The sequence below is a fragment of the Urocitellus parryii genome, chromosome 4, assembly GCF_045843805.1.
Source record: "Urocitellus parryii isolate mUroPar1 chromosome 4, mUroPar1.hap1, whole genome shotgun sequence".
NCBI classification, from domain to species: domain Eukaryota; kingdom Metazoa; phylum Chordata; class Mammalia; order Rodentia; family Sciuridae; genus Urocitellus; species Urocitellus parryii.
Genome location: NC_135534.1, coordinates 198,379,975 through 198,398,755, shown reverse-complemented (window position 1 = coordinate 198,398,755; position 18,781 = coordinate 198,379,975). Strand labels below are relative to the sequence as shown.

The following is an 18,781-nucleotide window of genomic DNA, read 5'->3' as shown; positions in this document are numbered from 1 at the left end:
CCTTCAACTCTGTCTTCTCCCTCTGAACCTTCCAGCTCCTTCTCCCCCTGGCTCAGACTTCTCAGATGACTTCCACATCTGCTTTGTACTCTGGAAATACTTCCCTTTTTTCTCCAGTCTCTTCTAGCTGACACCCTATCTCCAACCCTTCTCAGGCAAGCATCTTGAAAGAGGTCCCTACAGTGACCTCACCTGACTTTCACTTAGGGGCCCACTGAAACGTAGCATTGGGCTGTGCACTTGCATTGAGTTTCCTGATGCCAGAGGTTAAAGGCAATAGCTATTTGGCAACTTCCTCTGGAGGCTACAATTGTCTCCCAAAATACACATGTTCAAGTCCCAACCCCTGGTACCTGTGTATGTGACCCTTTTTGGAAAGAGGGTCTTTATAGGTGTCCTCAAGTTAAAATTAAATCACAATGGATTGTGGTGAGTGCCACTCCATGGCTAGCATCCTCCTAAGAGAGGGAAATTGGGACACAGAAGACACATATGGGTAGGATACCTCCTGACAACAGAGGCAGTTTAAAGGTTGGTGGCCACAAGGCACCCCAAGGATTGCCCGAGACTACCAGAAGCCAGGGGGCATGGAACAGATTCTCCCTCTGAGCCTTCCAAAAACCCAGCTTTGCCAACAGCTTGATTTGGGACCTGTGACCTCCAGAACTGTGAAAGAACAGATGTCTGTTGTTCAGCTGCCCAGTCTGGGGTAACCTGTCACTGCAGCTCCAGAAAGCCAATGCACTGCCCGTCCACCTGTCCTCCATTCCCCCCACCTCCTCAGTTCCAGGCCCTGTGCAAGGACCACCTCAAGGTAGAAGGCACATCACTCTGTCCTTGAGAACCTTGGAGGGAAGATGGAGGCAGGCCCAGCCTCCTGTGCTACAGGAACCTGGAAGGAGCAGCCACACATGGACCACGGGGACCCAGGGGACTATTTGCTCTGGCAGAAAACAGACCCGTGAGGAGGTGGCATTGGGTTGTGAGCCTGCACGTGTCCCAGCCAGGTTTGCTATGCAAGTGAGAATGGGCTCTTCCTGCCAAGCCCTTGCCACCTAAAAAGTAACAAATCAAAGAGCCTCAAGGGATTCCGGGAATGCTGTTTCACCTCATTGTGTCTGGGTGGGAACTGTGAGGGTCAAGCAGGGGAAAGGACTTGCCCAAAGTCATGTGGCTTAGGAACCTGGCCATTGGCCTCTTACATGTGCTATTGGATTCTCTTTTTTGCTAGTTGTATTGTTAGCGTTGATTTAAACTCTTTTTTTTTTTTTTTTTTTTTAACATTTTCTCAATTCAAGCCATTTGATTTGCAGGCTGGGTAGGAGGGAGGCCCACTGCATGCTCCGTCATCTCCAGAGTTGCCGTGTCCTCACCCTGGCCTTTGCTATGACCTGCGTGGGAGGGAAGTCCTCTCCAGGCCCTACCAGACCTTGAGTTCTGTCTCAGGAAGCTGGGTTTCCCCCGCGATTTGCGTGGCTGCTGGCCTCCATTTCCGTGTCAGAACCAGAGCCCTGGTTCCTGGTTCCTCTTTTCTCTCACTGGGACTTCCCTGGGGAGGGATCAGGGAGCCCCTGAGTGGACTGGCCATTCTGTGGCATTCTGTCCCCCACAGAAAGCTAAAGCTGGCCGGTTCATAAGGAAGGATTGCAGGGAGCCAGGCCTGAGTGGAGGAGGCTTTAAATCCTGCAGAGTGGGCGGCCTCCTAGCTGGTGTCAGGAAGCATGTGGGAAGGGGGAGAGGGCCCAGGGCCTGGGTGGCCTGGCCTCTGGAAGGAAGAAGGTTCCAAAAGCCCATTTGGAAAGGTCCAGCCACGTCACCTCCTCCAGGGAGCCTCCAGAGATTCCCCAGATAGACTTCTGTGGGAGCCTGGATCTCAGCGGCACTCCAGGCGCTGGCCAGGCAAAGTACAGTGGAGTTGGAAGGGACACCTACTTCACAGATGGAGGGGAAAGCCCTGGCAAAGGAGGGGGACGTGCCTCAGTCACACAAGCAATCCTGACAGTTCTAGCATCCTGCATAAAACTTTCTCCTGAAGGGAGAATCGCCAAGGGCAACATCCCCCACTCGGCAGCTGGGGAAGTGCCACTGGGCAGAGCTGTTTTGTCTGTCTTTCCTCCGAAAATCTGATTTCTTCATATTCATAAGTGAAAAATGGCCTGCAGGTCCCCTTCCTAATGCGGCCCTTGTCTGGACATAGTGGTTGCTGAAATGAGCCACGGGATGTCCTTGGTGAACGTCTGTGGGGCTGCAATGGCATGCTCCTCTTTTCCATTAGGTCTACTCTCCAGTTCTTTTTCTAATAAAGTAGGCTTTCCAGCTCGTTAATTTCCAGATCTTTATATTTTTTCCTCCCACTTCCTCCAGATCTTTATCTTAATAAATATTTAAAAGAAAAAATATGTAAAAGAAAAAAAAAATCTGCTTCTGCTGTGATTTTGGCAGAAGTTCCCGAGTGGCCCGCACGCCTGCCCACTCTTCCCCGTTGTCTTGCACCTGGTCAGTTCATGCATCCTCGACGCCCGGGCCCCTGTAGATTTCCACTCACACTCCACAGCTGTCTAGGAGCCCCTAACAGGGGCCTGGTACTATTCCAGGAACTTGAAAAGCCGGCAGTGAACAAAAGGGCAAGACTGTCCCAGTCTGATCGGAGTTTTGTTCTAGTGAGTGACGTTGACAACCCTGCCTTGAACCACACCCATTAGCATCCTGGCTTGGTCTGACTTCCTCACCGACAGGGGTAGAAGAGGTCAAGGTGGGGTAGAGTCAAGGAAAGACCCCATAGAAACCACACAACTGGGTAGGGTTCTGACCTGACCTTCAGTTTCCTTTTTCATGACTATCATAATCTTTATCTTGGGTTTGAATGAAAGTCAGATGAGGCTTTGTTGATAGCAAGAGGCTCTAAACCGGATGTGACTGTGCCCTTGATGGAAGCTGAGCTTCTCATCTGTTAAAGATGTAGTTCTGAGGCAGGGGGCTGGCCTGCATGGCTTGTCAAGATTCTCTGAAGCCAGGGGAGGGGTGATCCTTTCTAGAGGGGGAGGGCAGCTTTCTGGATTAGGTCAGGTTTAGGTCATGATCAGAGCCATCAGGGGCCCTTTTCCCACCCCCACCTAGGGCCATCTGCCCAAGGAAGTGTTGGTAGGAACCCAAGGAGGGCAGGTTGAGGAAATCCTCCACTGGTTGCCATCTGTGCTCTGAGTCTTGTCCTTGGGTGGGAGCTCTTGTAAGATGTCAACAATGCCAATTTCTTATCTAGAAAGAGACTAACCTACAGCATGAAGAAGGGGATTAGTCCCAGGGAGGGACTTCCTTATGCAAGGGACTATAGCTGGGGAGGGAGGCTTGTGGCCACAGAAGGAATTCTCCAGCATGGCTGTTGTGCAGTTTGTCCCAGACTGGGTGGGACAGAGCTAGATCTCAAGATGGCTTGCTGTGTGTTGTTTAGAGAGAGTCATGATGATTTCATTCCTCCAGCCTGGACTGGCCTCGGTGGGGACACAGCCTATGGGCACAGACTCTTCTGACTGCAGTAGTTTGTCAGGTCAGCTGCCACTATCATTTCAGCTAGATCCCCGAGTCTGCAGCTAGCTCTTATTGTCATGGAAGACCTCTTTTTCTCTTTCCACTGCCTCTTCCAGGACTGATGTGATCACAATGTATTTTTTTTACAAAAATGTATAAATGAGAGGATGACAACATTGGGTTAGTTGAATATCAGGGGCTAACAATTCTTGAGCACTTTGAGATGCAGCATGTCCTTGAGGACTACCTAATTCTTGTAATGATGGGTATTATATATAGCACCTACCCTCCAAATGCTATCATTCCCTTTGACAGATGTAGAAGTGGAGGCACAGAGAAGTTAAGTAAGATGCCTAGGATCGCACAGCATAAGGGGCAGAGCCAGATACACAGTCGGGCAGTCAGGCAGTCTGTCCTTAGTATCAGCGTGTTTTACAGCACCTCAGTCACCCTTAGAGGTGGGGACTGTGATGATTCCCATTTCAGAGCAGGAAACCAACCAAATTGCTTTATCACTTGTAAGCATCAGCAAGCATGTCTTCTGTGACCACCTAAACATTTAGGATGAAACAAACAATGACAACTTTCAAGCTTCATTTCTATATGTTTTTTGCCAAGAACACTTAACCCTCACCCTGCCACAGAGGCAAGCAGGGTGGAAATCTTGACCTTCCTGTTTCCCAGCAGGAAGTGATCAGGGATGCAAAGCCAGGGCTCCCAGCACAGGGCTGCGGCTTCCTCCACCCAGTGCTGAGGCCCCGGGATTTTCTGACTTGGGAGGTGGAAGACGGACAAGGGGTGAACGTGGGCTGCCCTCGGACACATCTGTGTGCTGCCAGGACTGGAGTGATGAGATTCCTTATTCGGTTCGTGGCTGGGCAGCCCTGGATTTGGATTGGCAGAGCACCTATGGTCCCCTGCCTCTGAGTTGAGGAATGACCCTAATCGTGTGCTCCTTTGTTTTGAGAGCTAGAGGAGGAGAGTGGGTCAGGGGAGGAGGAAGGCTGCTAGGACTGAATCCTCCAGGAATTGCAGGGTCACATCCTGCCCTGCTGGTCTGAAGTGCTGTGGCTTAACCAGCCTGGAGCCTTAGCCTTCAGCCCCCTGGAGGCCCCTAGGAAGGAAGAACAGCACTGTGTCACCAGGGAGACACCCCAGCCTCTCAGAGCCTCGTCTGTGAAAGTGGCGAAGAGCCCTCTCTACCGAAAGGTCACTCGCAGGGTCCATGCAAAGTTCAAAGACCACGCCACACACTGGAATCTCACGCAAGAGATTTATTGTCAGAAGCATGAAGCAAACCCACAAGGCTGTGGCTCCCAGGAGAGCAGCTGCATGTCGGCCCTCACAGAGTTGCTTTATAGCCCCAAGAGGAATTCCATAAGCTGCTTAGGAGTTGTGTCATAAGCTGGGGTGGGGCTGATTGTTTAGCAGGCACAGGTTCTTGTGGGAAGTTAAGCAGCACTGCCTCAGAATTGAAACCTGGGAGCCTCTAGATAAAATGGCAAATCTGATGCCAATATCCTTCCTTTTTGTTTTTATAGATACTGGGGCTGGGGACGATGGTCTTTCTTCTGTAGCTTCTTCCTGTTGGTTAGGGGCGAAGAATCTCATTCCTGTCAAGGGGGTCACGGAGGGTTTTAGGTAGGGGCAGAGTCTCTGGAGTTGGAGGAGTTGGAGGAGTCGTATGTCTCCGTCTTGGGCGTCAGGGGCTGGTAGTCTTTGTAGTGGCCTCCTCTGACCTAGAAGAGTCTTCTTCAGGAATCAGCGGGGAGCTTTGGAGGGTTGAAAGTCAAGGTTTTGGAAATGTACAAAGACAGAGGTCCTGTGGGGGTTGCCGTATAGTGAGACGGTGTGAACAGTTTGAGATGGGAATTGTGAATCCAGTGTGGAATGCCCTCAAGTTTGGCTGCAGAGGGGGTAGTTAAGATTACCCTGAGTGTCCCTTCCATTTTGAGGTTAGTGAAGGAGGGAAGTGTGGTGGGGAAAGAAGAGGACTAGAGAGAAGGGAACTCCTGGAGTCAGAGGAGCACGGGGCCTTAGGATTGGGCAGGTGTGATCAGCGTGGGCTCATAGTGAATTTCTGAGTCAGTGTGAGAGGGGTCATTAGAAGAGGCCGGGGGGTGGGGGTTGGTGAGCTAATGCAGGAGGAGCATGGGGCGGCTGTACATTAGCTCGAAGGGGGAAATGTTAAGGGGTTTTCTTGGTAGGGCCCTAACCCTAAGTAGGGTCAGTCTAAATTTAAGTTTAAGCCAGTCTAAATGTAATTCTAGTGATAGTTTAGCCAAGGTTGATTTTAGGGTTCGATTGGTTCGTTCCACCTTTCCAGACGACTGAGGATGGTAGGGAATGTGAAAAGGCCAAGGAATATTGAGGGCCTTTGAAATGATTTGGGATATTTGGACGTAAACTCCGGGCCATGGTCAGTCTGCAGTGACCAAGGCAACCCCAAAGCAGGAATGATTTCTTCTGTTACGGTGTCAGCTACCATTTGGGCCCTTTGATTTGTAGTCGGGAAGGCCTCTGTCCAGCTGGGGAAGGTATCTACCAGGACCAGGAGATATTTAAATCTCTTTACTGTGGGCATATGGGTGAAGTCCATCTGCCAATCAGATGCGGGCAAATGGCCCTGGGCTTGATGGACCGGAAGGCAGGGAGGCGAAGGTTTGAGTTGGGATTAGACCTTTGGCAGATGTCGCAAGAGACAGAGAAGGTCTTTAGGAATTTTGAGTCCTTGGGGGAGAGGGGAATATAGAACTCCATGTATTCTCACAGGGCAGAGGTTGGGGTGAAAGAGGTTATGTAGGTAAGTTAGTGGTGGTTGGGGTTTGGGTCTGAGGTGAGGAAGACAGTGTCCTAACGGGGGCCTCTGCGGGGGGACCCAAGGCTGCCTGTCTTGCTCCCTCATCAGCTTTGTGGTTTCCCTTGGAAATGGGAGAAGTGTCGGTTTGATGGGATCTGCAGTGAGGTCTTCCAGTTGCAGTGGGGAGGTGGGAGGCCTCCAGCAGGGGCACGATGTAGGAAGCATTAACCAGTGAAGTCCCCTTGGTGGTGAGGAGTCCCCTCTCCGCCTCCTGTATGGCTGAGTGTGACAAGAGGATGTGGAAAGCATATTTGGCCTTGGTGTAAATGTTAAGGGTGTAGCCCTGAGCTAGGGCGAAGGCCCTCGTGAGAGCGATAAGTTCCACCTGTTGGTTGGAGGCGTTGCCGGGTAGAGGCTTGGCCTCAACGATTTCATTAAGGATACTACAGCGTATCCAGCCCTGCGGGTGCCCTCATGAAGAAAAGAGCTTCCATCAGTAAACACTGTGCAGGTGGCCTGTGGCAGGGGCCTCTCTCGAATGTGGGTAGGGTGAGGTAGAAGCTCTTCTAGGGTCTACACAGGAGTGGAACAGAGGATGGGAGTGTTTTGAGGGAGAAGGGAGAAGACTGGCCAGATTAATCAGTGGACAGGGTTGAAAAGTCAGTGTAGAATCCTCTACAAGGGCAACTTTATGGGAAAGAATCCTGGAGGGAGGAAGAGTTTGAAGGCCTTTGAGTTCACAGAGGTGATATGGAGAGTGGACTGTGATAGGAGATCCAAAGGTTAGTGTTTTTGATTCCTGTACAAGGAGAGCCGTTGAAGCTAAAGTTCTCAAGCAGGTGGCCCAACCTTTAATGGTTGTATCTAGTTTCTAGACCTGACAAACCGCCCATTTCCTAGAGCCTCTTCCTGAAACAGATGTTTATTCTTTTGGCAGGAGCTGGAATGCGCTACCTTCCCTTCTTCTGAGCCCTGCCTCTTTCTGCAGGACCGAGCTCGACAGAACTTTGTTGTTTTGCCTTTTGCTCTGTACGGAAAGAAGCAGACAATGAGGTATGTGAAATGTTGAAATGATTTGCTTCTGCCAAGCCTGGGTCACTGCGAACTGCGAGCAGGCTGCCGCGTGGACCCACCCGGGGAAGGACCTATTCCCCTAGCCTCTGCCTGGTCCCTGCAGTAGTTTTGGAAGGGAACCAAGTCCCTTTCTCCCCATGATTGGATCTGGAAGCAGTAGTTGGTGGGATGCTGGCTCAGGGTCTTTCGCTGTAAGTTCTACTTTATTTTGCTTCCTTTGGCAGGATCTCGTAGGGCTGTGGCTGGCAGTGGCTGTGGCCTGGACTTTTCTCTGACGGATCCAAGGTGACAATGCAGGGGCAGAGTGTGAGTCTTGGGATCTTGGGGGTGGGATTTGTGGGTGGACGTGGAGCCCCCTCAGGATGGTGCAGCACCTTCCTCTTGCTTTGGTTCCCTTTGGAAAATCTTCGCACAGTGATTTCTGGGCCAGGCAGCAAGTAAAAGCTGCTGCTGGATCCAGGCTTTAGATTTCCTGAAAGGGATTCAAGAAAAGGCACTACAAGATGTAACTGAGGGAACAGGTTGTTCTGTTTGTGATGGCTGCATGAGGGTTAGCCATGTATTTAGTCTGAGCCCTGTCTCTCATTTTCCTGTGTCTGTGTTTACTCTGACCCTTATAATGAAAAACAGACCTGAAAACAGGCTTCCCTGCACTTTTCCCCCACGATCGCACCAGGCTTCCTTCAGTGGGGAGGGTTTCCCTGTACCACAGTTTGGAGTGGTTTCAGGATGATATAGCCCTGTCCCTTCCCTCCCCCCGCCCCCAGGTATGGTCCTAGGGCTGAGAGGGGCCTGCAGGCAGAGGGTCCGCCTTTAAAATCCACAACTTCTGGGTGTGCCTAGTGATCTCAGGCTAGCTACTCCCTTTCCCTAAAGCTCAGTCTGCTCAGCCAAAAGAAAGCCACCATAGTGAGGAATAAACAAGATGATGTGTATGAGGATGCCCCACACCTGATACAGTCAGGTTCCCCAGGTGGTTCAAGGAAAAGCTGGATCTACAGAGAGTCCAGCTGGTGTTTGGCTAGCTTTGGGTCACCTGCTAAGTAGTAATCATAAGAGGCAAGAAGAGAGGGTGCCCCAAGCAGATATGAACGGTGACTCTGTGGCTAAGCCCTCATGATATGGGAGCACCTGAGGGATTAAAAGAGGGCACAGAGGCTGGCTCCCTGAATTGAACCCCAGCTTCACCACTTTATGCTGTATGACCCTGGACAAGTTATTTAACTTTTCTCAGCTTCCATTTTCACATCTGTAAAATATGCTGGAAAGAGTTGAGCCCAGGGCCTGGCCTGGCCTGGCTCAGTCGAGAAAGCTCCAGGCATTGCAGGGCTTGCACTGATTCCATTTGGGAGCCTCCTTAAGGAAAGAAATGCACAGTGGCAAATACAGTATTAGGTATGGGAGTGAATATTGAGACTATGAGAAGGGATATCACAACAAATGACAAAAGGGACAAATTCCCCAAGTATGACAAAACCCCAGAAAATAACACAATAATAAAATGCTGGAAAAATGAGACAAAGCTGACTCCTCCTTCTTGGCTGCTGGGTGCACCTGTCGTATTTTGGCTGCATACTCTCTACCTCTTATTGTTGTGGGGCAGGTCGCTCAGAAAACATATCAAGTCCCAGTTTTGTTCAAATTGAAGAGTCTTTATTTAACCGGCCAGCCGGCGGCTGCTCCCCGCAGGACCCATAACTGTTTCTGCAAGGAATAGCCCCTATTAATATTAGGGATCAGGTATGTCCTTTTGGGTTGTGCATAGCCATTATTTGTTTTAATACAAGTTGGATTAGTCATTGTTGGAATGATACTAGGCGGTTATTTACTAGTCGAGTAGGTGAAGGAAAAAGTAAATTGGGAAATATAATGATAAAAAGGATAATAGGAAGACCTATTAATGTAGGGGTAATGAAAGAGGCAAATAGATTTTCGTTCATTTTTCTTCTCAAGGAGTTTTATGCTCAATTAGTTTGGTATCTTTAGGGGAGGGATTAGATGGATAAGAGTGATTTGAGATTTTAAGTTGAAACATAAAGAAAAGTGCTAGAATTATTGATAGAATTGTAATAAATCATGTAGATGTATCTAGTTGGGGCATTTCATTATGAGGAGATTTAACTCCTAATCTTCAACTTAAAAGGTTGATGCTATTTTAGCTTCATAATGAATTTATAGTATTGATGAGGATCAGTTTTCAAAATGTTTTAACGGAACTAATTCAAGAACGATTGGTATGAAGCTATGATTTGACCCACAAATTTCAGAGCATTGCCCATAATAAAGTCCTGGTCGTGTTGATGTAAGTGTAGCTTGATTAAGTCGGCCTGGGATAGCATCTGTTTTTAATCCAAGAGATGGGACTGCTCAGGAGTGAAGTACATCTTCAGATGAGATTAGCATTCGTACAGGTAATTCCATTGGAAGTCGACTCGATTGTCGACTTCTAGAAGTCGTAGATCTCCTGGGGCTAGATCTGAAGTTGGAATCATGTAAGAATCAAAATTAAGGTCTTCATAATCTGTATATTCATAGCTTCAATATCATTGGTGGCCTATTGTTTTTACTGTTAAAGATGGGTCATTAATTTCGTCTATTATATATAGAATACGTAGGGAGGGAAGAGCAATTAGAATAAGGATAATAGCGGGGAGAATGGTTCAAATAGTTTCTACTTCTTGGGCATCTATAGTGCTTGTATGAGTTAATTTTGTAGTTAATATTAATGAGATAATATAAAGGACTAGAGAGCTAATTAAGAAAACAATTATAAGAGTATGGTCATGAAAGTGTAAAAGTTCTTCTATAATGGGAGATGTGGTGTCTTGAAATCCTAATTCGAGTGGATATGCCATAGAGATATACAGGAATTTAACCTGTAAATTAACTTTGACAAAGTTATGTAATTATTTTACTAATATCTCATGAAGAAAGTCATAATGGTTATGAGGCTGGCTTGAAACTAGTTTTAGAAAGTTCGATTCTTTCCTTTCTTGATTTTAGGCCTTAATGTAAGTAGGTTCTTCAAATGTGTGATAGGGCGGAGGGCACCCATGTAGTCATTCTAAGTTAGTTGGTGTTAGTTCTACGGTGAGGACTTCTCGTTTTGATGCAAATGCTTCTCAAATTATAAAGATTATAATTATAACAGCTGTAAGAGAAATAAATGAACCTATTGAGGATACAGTATTTCATGCTGTGTATGCATCTGGGTAATCAGAGTATCGACGTGGCATACCTGACAATCCTAAGAAATGTTGAGGGAAGAAAGTTAAATGTACTCCGACAAATATTACAGTAAAATGAATTTTAGCTCATAGGTCATTTAGTGTGTAACCAGAAAAAAAGGGGAAATCAGTGAACGAATCCTCCTATAATGGCAAACACAGCCCCCATTGATAACACATAGTGGAAATGGGCTACAACATAATATGTATCGTGTAAAACAATATCTAATGAAGAATTAGCTAAGACAATTCCTGTTAGGCCTCCTACAGTGAATAGGAAAATAAAGCCGAGTGCTCATAGTATTGCTGGTGATCATTTGATATTTCCTCCGTGCAGGGTTGCTAATCAGCTAAAAACTTTTACTCCTGTAGGAATAGCAATAATTATGGTTGTGGATGTAAAGTAAGCTCGAGTATCTACATCTATTCCAACGGTAAATATATGATGGGCTCATACGATAAATCCAAGGAAACCAATAGACATTATAGCCCATACTATTCCTATATAACCGAGTGGTTCCTTTTTTCCTGAGTAATATGTTACGATATGAGAAATTATACCAGATCCTGGAAGGATAAGAATATATACTTCAGGATGCCCAAAAAATCAGAATAGGTGTTGATAGAGGATAGGGTCTCCACCTCCAGCAGGGTAAAAAAATGTAGTATTAAGATTACGGTCTGGGGCTGGGGATATGGCTCAAGCGGTAGTGCGCTTGCCTGGCATGTGCGAGGTCCTGGGTTCGATCCTCAGCACCACATACAAATAAAATAAAGATTTGTGTCCACCGAAAACTAAAAAAAAAATAAATATTTAAAAAAAAAAGATTACGGTCTGTAAGCAGCATAGTAATTCCTGCCGCAAGAACTGGAAGAGACAGGAGTAATAGTACTGCTGTAATTAACACGGATCACACAAATAAAGTGGTTTGATATTGAGATATGGCACGTGGTTTTATGTTGATAATTGATAATTCAAGCCTGAGAATTTTAGGATATTTAAAGGCAAAAACTACATCTGGGTTGATGTAGCTGCAAGCAAACAGGTACAGAAGCTGGATTGGGCAGTTAGCGAGACAATGCAATGGGTACACTGGTATTTCCCACAGGACTTTCCAGCTTGGCATAGCAGCAAACAAGCAGAAGGGAAGGGGGTCAAAATGACCCTAATTCAGTACAAGTTAGAGAATGGTTACTAACGTCTAGACAATTAATCTCTGACAAGGTGCATTACCCAAGAAAAATGGAAACCAAAGAGAACAATTTTCATTGTATAAGAATTGCTGTTTTGTGTTGCCAAGTATGCTATGCCAAGTATGCTAGGTAACTGTTAATGGGTATAGGGATGTGGCTTTCCCAAGGGAGAAGCATTTCTTACATGATATGAAGTCTCAGGGTAAAATGGAGTCTGTTTGGTCATTGCCCATATGGCCTGGCCCATAACATTATCTTGATGCAGATTTCCTAGTGTCATCTTCAATAGAAGACTGAACACGAGATAAATCAATGTTGCCTCTAGTATAGCTCATCAGTGGTAATTAATTTTTTTTTTCATCACTGAGAGTTTAGAAGAGTTTCTTTCGGCTTCACGGTTTGTTATTGGTGATGCTATATCTGTAAAGCTTTAGGTAGTTTCTCACTCAGGTGGCTCCAGCCAGGTCTCCAGAGAACTCAACCCTTTGATCCTCTCTGGGCACAGTAAGCAGCTGGACCTCCTGGATGGGGCAGGCATGCGGTGGCTGTGGGGCCAGGACCACAGCCACCCCTGAGCAGGGAAGGCAGCATGCATAGTGCAATTCCTGTCCTTGGGACCCAAGGGGAGGATCCTGGGTGCTCAAGCCTGGGCAGATTGTTCCTAGGACCCTAGTGGGTATACAAGCTAGGTCAGCCCTTCATGTCTGCCTACAGAGGCAGAGGCCACCAGAGCTAGGCAGTGATTCTTCCAGGCAGGGTCAGCACCCTCTGCATCTAGGAAGCATTTGGGACTTCCCTATCCCCACCCCAATAGAAATCAGGCCAGGTCTTGCAAGGGGACCCATGCAGCGAGGGATCCCATGCCCAAGCTTCATTAGCTCCTGATTAGTCGCTTCTGCAACCTGTACACATTGGTTGAGGAATCCTATTATTTGTTCACCGCATCAAGGAATTCACATGGGCACTGCAGCAAGATGTTCTTCATATGGCCGAGTGATCTATTCTTTTGAAAAAATGAGGCTTCCTTTCCTGCAGCTAATTTCTTGTTGGGTCCTGAGTCAATCAGGAAAGCCCGTGAGGGAAGTCTAGGTCCAAAGACTTGTTTCATAGACAAGGAGACTGAGGCACTAGGCTAACCAGCAAGTCTCCTGTGAGAAGCAGGCCTAGTTTCCTCCCCAGCCCCACATTAGCGCAAGTACCTGGCAAACAGGAGGAGCCATGCAGCTGGCCAGGCTTTATCACAATACACAGTGGCTGCTGGTGCCCTCAGCTGCTCTGGAGGACCAAGGATACTGTCCTTGGCAAACCCACAGCTCTGCGTGCAGGGCTCAAGTCTTTTCCCTTAAAAAGCATCATTATTGGGGAGGGGGGGATAAGAGAGGACAATAGGGAGAGTGGTTGCAATCAGAATGTCTTATATGCACATATGAAATTGTCATAATGAAACCCATTATTTTGTACAATTAATATGCACTAATAATTATATATAATAATACAGAAGCACCATCATTATTACAGCTTCCTTTTATGGAGAATTTTCTGACTGCTGGACATGATGTGCTTCATAGTCATGGTCTACTTCTGTCCTTTCCAGAACTCTCTCTGAGGAGGGTGTTTGCATCTGCATTTTGCATATTAGACAAAGGTTCAGAGAGTGAAAGTGGCTTGTTCAAAGATTCTGCTGATGTAGGTCTTAGACTTAGAGCTAACTTTTACCTAGAATGCTGGATCTAAACACCCTCCTTTATAATGGATGGCATGGGGGACCAAAAAATGGAATCTCAGGCTGGGGCTGGGGCTGGGGCTGGAGCTCAGTGGGAGAGCTTGCCTCAAATGTGCAATGCCAAGTTCTATCCCCAGCACCACCAAACAACAGCAACAAAACAAAAAGGAATGGAGTCTTGTCCAGGGTCATCAACATCCAGGGACAACTTACTGTTTCATTTCCTTTGCTACACTTGTCACCACCTGACACTCTACCCTGTTGAGTCCCAGGAATGGAAGAAGCTCCATGGTGGTCTTTACTCACAGGTCTCCAAGTCCAAGAACCACCTGGTGCACAGTAGCTCAGTTCCGTGTCGATTGTTGGATCCATGGGGCAGCAGGACTGAAGCTCCTCGGGTTCTCCTTACTCATTTGTTCACAAGAACTCAGAATGTACCTACCAGGGGCCAAGGGCTGTGCCTGGGTCCATTCCAAAAGCCACAAATGCTTGAAACACAAAGCAGTGGTAACCCCTCAGGGATGAGAGGGGTTCCAGGGCACAGTAGAGGGATCATGGGCAGAGAAGAGAACCTGGGCTGGTTGGGCTGCAGCAAAGTGAAGGTTTGGTTTCCTCTGCCAGCATTTTCACCCTGTTGACTCCTATACTCAGAGATAATGGTGTTTTCAGACCTCTGAGTGCAGGACTATTTAGCCAAGAGTTTTCCCTGTCTACTAGGATTCTTCCAGAGAAGAAGTCTGTTTGGAAGGAATACTTGCACTTCACCCTGTCAGGGTGGACCTGTGAGGTTCTCTGAAGGAGTGTGTGCTGTTCTGAGTGAGACAGGAAGGAGGTGGGGAGGAGAGAGTTAATGTAGGGACCACATGGAAAGGTCTGTCTGACCCTTCAGGGAAATATCAGCAGAAAAGGAGGAGGGGAACACAGAGCAGCGGAGGTGGTAAAATGCTGGCTTTACAGTGAGACTCTGCCTTACAAAATGCCCCACATCTTTAGCTTGATCTGCACACGTTCTAGGATGTGAGCGGTTCTATTTGGAAGCCAAGTACAGGAACCGAGTTCTGGGTGGCTAAGTCCTGGGAGTGGTCTGAGAGCAGCCCCTGTGGGGCTACAGAATGGATTTAGAGAGAAACATGAGTGTTAAGTCAGAGTTCTGAGGTGGCAGGAGATCCCACAGGTTGTGCACCCAGGGCTGGCTGAGTTCACCAGCAGTAGGGTCAGAGGACGTCAGAGCTCCACTCTCCCACTTAAAACAGGGTATTGGTACTGGGCAGCTCTTAATTCTGAGGACTGCCCTTCACAAGAATTTAGAAACAAATTGATGTTTTTTTTTTTTTTTTCCCCATTAGGTGACAGTCCACCATCAGGCTTCAGAATTACACAGTTTTGAAAATTCTGAGAGACAAACATATAGAAGAAGGACTTTTTGACCATACTGGCTGTCCAATGCCTTGTTTTGTTCACAGAGAAAAAAATGTTTAAAAAGTCATATTGGCTGCCCTGCCAACCCTTCTTTTCCTGGAGACTTGGCTTCCAGATTGCAGGAAGCATGTCGATACCCATTTCTAGTGCTTTGCTACAGGATACAAAATTGGTTCATTCAGACAGCTTTCAATTATAAGTCTCGTACCAGAATAAAGGTTGGCCTTAGCAAAAGAGTAAGTAGATTTGAGCCATCTATGAGGGCCAGAAAGAAATGGGTTGCCTCTGATGCTTATTCCTGAAATGAAAACAGGTATCAACACCTGCACATTTGGGGCCAGGATTAGGGAGTGTGCCCGAGTTGGGTTCTGACATGAGCATCAATGTTCTGCACCAGGAGAGTTTTCCTGTGGCTTTGTTTAATGCTCTTTCCAGTCGAGAGACAATTTGCATTTGATCCTCAGCAGGTGGGGTTGGTAAAGCTGGCCACTCAGCCAGGGGCACTCTTGCCTCTCAGCACGCCTGCAGTCTTGTAGCAGAGCCTGGGGCTTGATCAGAGGAAAAGTTAGTCCCACTTCCCAATGGCTTTTAATCAGGCTGAGACTCAGAACAGATGGGTAAGCTTTTCCAGTCTCTTATTTGCATTTATTTGCACTTCATTGTATAGTATGCTCTTATTCCGGAACACTCGCTCCTTTTCCTTCAAATACACTTTGAGCACTTGTTAATACCAGGCATTGTGCTGCTGTCTCACTTAATCCTCCCAACAGCCTGTTTTATGAGCACCAGTATAAGAACTAGCTTTTTTTTTTTTTAAGCATTTATCCTATGCCAAGGCACAGTGCTGAGCATTTTATAGGCATTATCTGTCGTGATAATCACTATTGTATCCTCATTTTAAAGACAAGGAATCAATTTAATATGGTCCGGTAGAGATCCACAATCCCTTATCAGAAACCCTGGGGTAGACATGTTGGAATTCAGAAGTCTTTGGATGTGAGTTATAAATTGTCTATTATGTAGCATCTCTAGTACAGCAACACCACTTAATACATCAACAGTTATGCATACAAATGTTTAAACAGTTTCATTCAGTGGGATAAAGATTGTAAATGTCCTCATATTGATTGGAGCCTTAATACCAATTAGATTATAAAAAGGTATTTGCTTTTCAGAGTGGTTGGTAGTTGTGGATGAAGGCCTGAGGAGATATAAAATTACTTGTGTCAAAGTTGAGATTCAAACCCCCATGTACTGCCTCAGATGGAGATCTACAGGCTCCCAAATCCAGGACTCTTTCAGCACTCGATGCTAGTATTATTGAGGCCTACTTAGGTTAGGAGGGGGCTGCATTCCATGCGGCCTGCTGCAGTTTTGACCTTGCTGTGGGCTGTGAGCTGTCTGTGCCAGCTCGCATGGTACCTGGAGGAAAGAAGCCCCGGGCTGAGGTTTACATGTGGCCCAGCAGACTCATCTTTTCAGGGTGCCAGGGCACCACCCATCTCAGTGGTACTGAAAGCTGGAAGTTGTGTCATGGCACTGAATTTAGCCTTGGCTTTTCTCTTTCCAACACAGCTCTTTGTTTAAGCGAAGTAGAATAATGTAGTTGAAAGCCCTGTTCCTCCCTTTTCAAAGTGGATTTGATGATAAAAGTGATGTGAGAGAGACCTGAGAGAAAGATGAGGTGATGAAATTTAAGAACTCTCTTAGAAAAGAAATGGAAAATAACCTGGAAATTGGAAAATAACCGCAAAGGGGCGGATCTCAGTGCAAATCTCATTTCATTCACTCACTGATCACTTATTGAGGTCCTCCTGATCTAGGTGGCACTGTGGGAATCCAGGATCCGACCAGGTTCTTGCCCTCCAGAAGCTCCCAGACTGACAGCCACAGACAGACAGGAGACAGAGCCATGTAAGGATGCAGCCGTGTGTGCCTCTTCCATACAGCACAGCGGAGTGACCAGGCAGCCAGGGAGAAAACGGGCTGGGCTAGGAGTCAGGGTGGGAGTAAGAGTGGCTTCACAGAGCTGTGATACTTGGTGCATTGGCTGGCCATTGTCTCCCCTTAGCCTCCAGATGGACACACTCCTGATTTCCCTCTGACCCCCTGGGCCTTTCCTTCGAATTTCCTCCCTCAATTGTTGGCATTGTCAGGCTCCAGGCCTGGGCCACCTTCTCTCCTGCTTCTCTCTTTACCCTCCTTCCCTAGGTTACCTCATTCATTTCCTTAACATCACACACCTTCCACACCTGATTACCTCCTCCCCTGGCACGTCAGCCCACAGGTCGGCTGAACTCCCAACTTGAATATACCCACTTGCACTTGTTGAAATTAACACATTCAAGTGGAAACTCGGGACTCTTATCCCCCAAACCAGTTCCTTCCCTGACCTGCCCTACAGCTTTAGGAAATGTTGCAATTGTCCATCCAGCTGCTCAAGCAGAATCCTTGCTTCTCTCCCCTCCCTCAGCCCTGATACCTAAATTACCAGCCAATTCCTGCCAGCTCTTTCTCCAAAGTGTGCTTAAACTGATATATAAGAACATAAAAATTGTGCATATTATTTGGTTACCATGTAATGTACTAAGACATGTATACATTGCATAATGTTAAACATTGGGGTAAATCTATCTCCTCAAATGTTTACTTTTTTAATGGTGAAACTTTCAAAGTCCTTCTAGCTTCTTGAAATATACAGAATCTCATTGTTATCTGTAGTCACAATTGCACACCTGAGCTGCTGCTTTTTTTTCTTCTTCTAGTACTGGGGATTAAATCCAGGGACTTTACCACTGAGCCACATCCCCAACCCTTTTAAAATTTTTTTTTTTTTTTTTTAAGACAGAGTCTCACCACATTGCTTAGGGCCTCACTAAGTAGCTGACCTCAGACTTGCCATCCTCCTGCCTCAGTCTACAGAGTTGCTGGACTGCACCTGGCTTCACCAGAGCTTCTTGCTCCTGTCTGACTATAACTTAGTACCCACTGACCAGCCTCTCCTCAGCCCCTCCCCCACTTTCCCAGGCTCTGATAACCACCATTCTATAGTCAATTTTACAAGATCCACTTTCAATATTTTCAGATTCTACATGAATGAGATCCTGTCGGGCACGTCTTTCTGTGCCTGGCTCCAAAGTACATTGTGGTTGAATCTCCCTCTGCCCATTTCTCTGCCTCCTTTTTAGCCCAGGGCATCATTCTATGTTCTTTTACTCCATTGTCAGGTATGTACCCCAAAGGAGACAGAGAACAGGCTCAGGAAAAAGCAAAATGTGCTATACTCATAGGACCTAGGCAAGGAGACATGGCACACCAGGGTGGGCAGGAGTCGGGAACAAGGGAAAACAAGAGGCCAGAGCCCTTATTGGGGTTTCTGTGGAAAGGCAGTGGAGGGCAGGGGGAACAGCTCAGGACTGGTTAGTCCCAATAACTTTGGCAGGCTCTAAGTTATTGGGGGGGGGTTCTCTAATAGTTTGGTCCTTGGCCCCAGGATGATGAAGGCCTATTCATATTGCTACCTGGCATTGCTCTAGATTGGCTAGTGTGTGTGTGTGTGTGTGTGTGTGTGTGTGTGTGTTAGTTTTTTATTGCTGTGACCAAAATACCCCACAAGAACAACTTAAGAGGAGGAAAGATTTATTTTGGCTCACGGTTTCAGAGGACTAAGTCTATGGTCAGCTGGCTCCAAAACAGAAACTTCATTGTAAAAGGGTGTGGCAGAGGAAATCGGCTCAGCTCATGGCAGCTGGAAAACAGAGAGAGAGAGAGAGAGAGAGAGAGAGAGAGAGAGAGAGAGAGAGAGAGAGAGAGAGCGCG

The 18,781-nt window shown here is 47.0% G+C and overlaps 1 protein-coding gene across 3 annotated transcripts in view; it reads left to right on the top strand.

Moving 5' to 3' along the window:
• Positions 1-18,781, top strand: part of Ggta1 (glycoprotein alpha-galactosyltransferase 1 (inactive)) — a 64,198-nt gene that overhangs the window by 24,992 nt on the left and 20,425 nt on the right. Inside the window, exons 2-3 of one of the 3 annotated variants that reach the window (XM_026410358.2) lie at positions 7,263-7,378; positions 7,624-7,684. Coding sequence is in view for 1 of the 3 variants with exons in the window: in XM_026410356.2 (XP_026266141.1) it covers positions 7,691-7,705 (15 nt within the window). In the remaining 2 variants the exon portion in view is untranslated. Of the gene's footprint in view, positions 1-7,262; positions 7,379-7,623; positions 7,706-16,812; positions 16,877-18,781 lie in introns of those variants that run through there. The other 2 variants (XM_026410356.2, XM_026410359.2) reach the window with 2 other exon arrangements.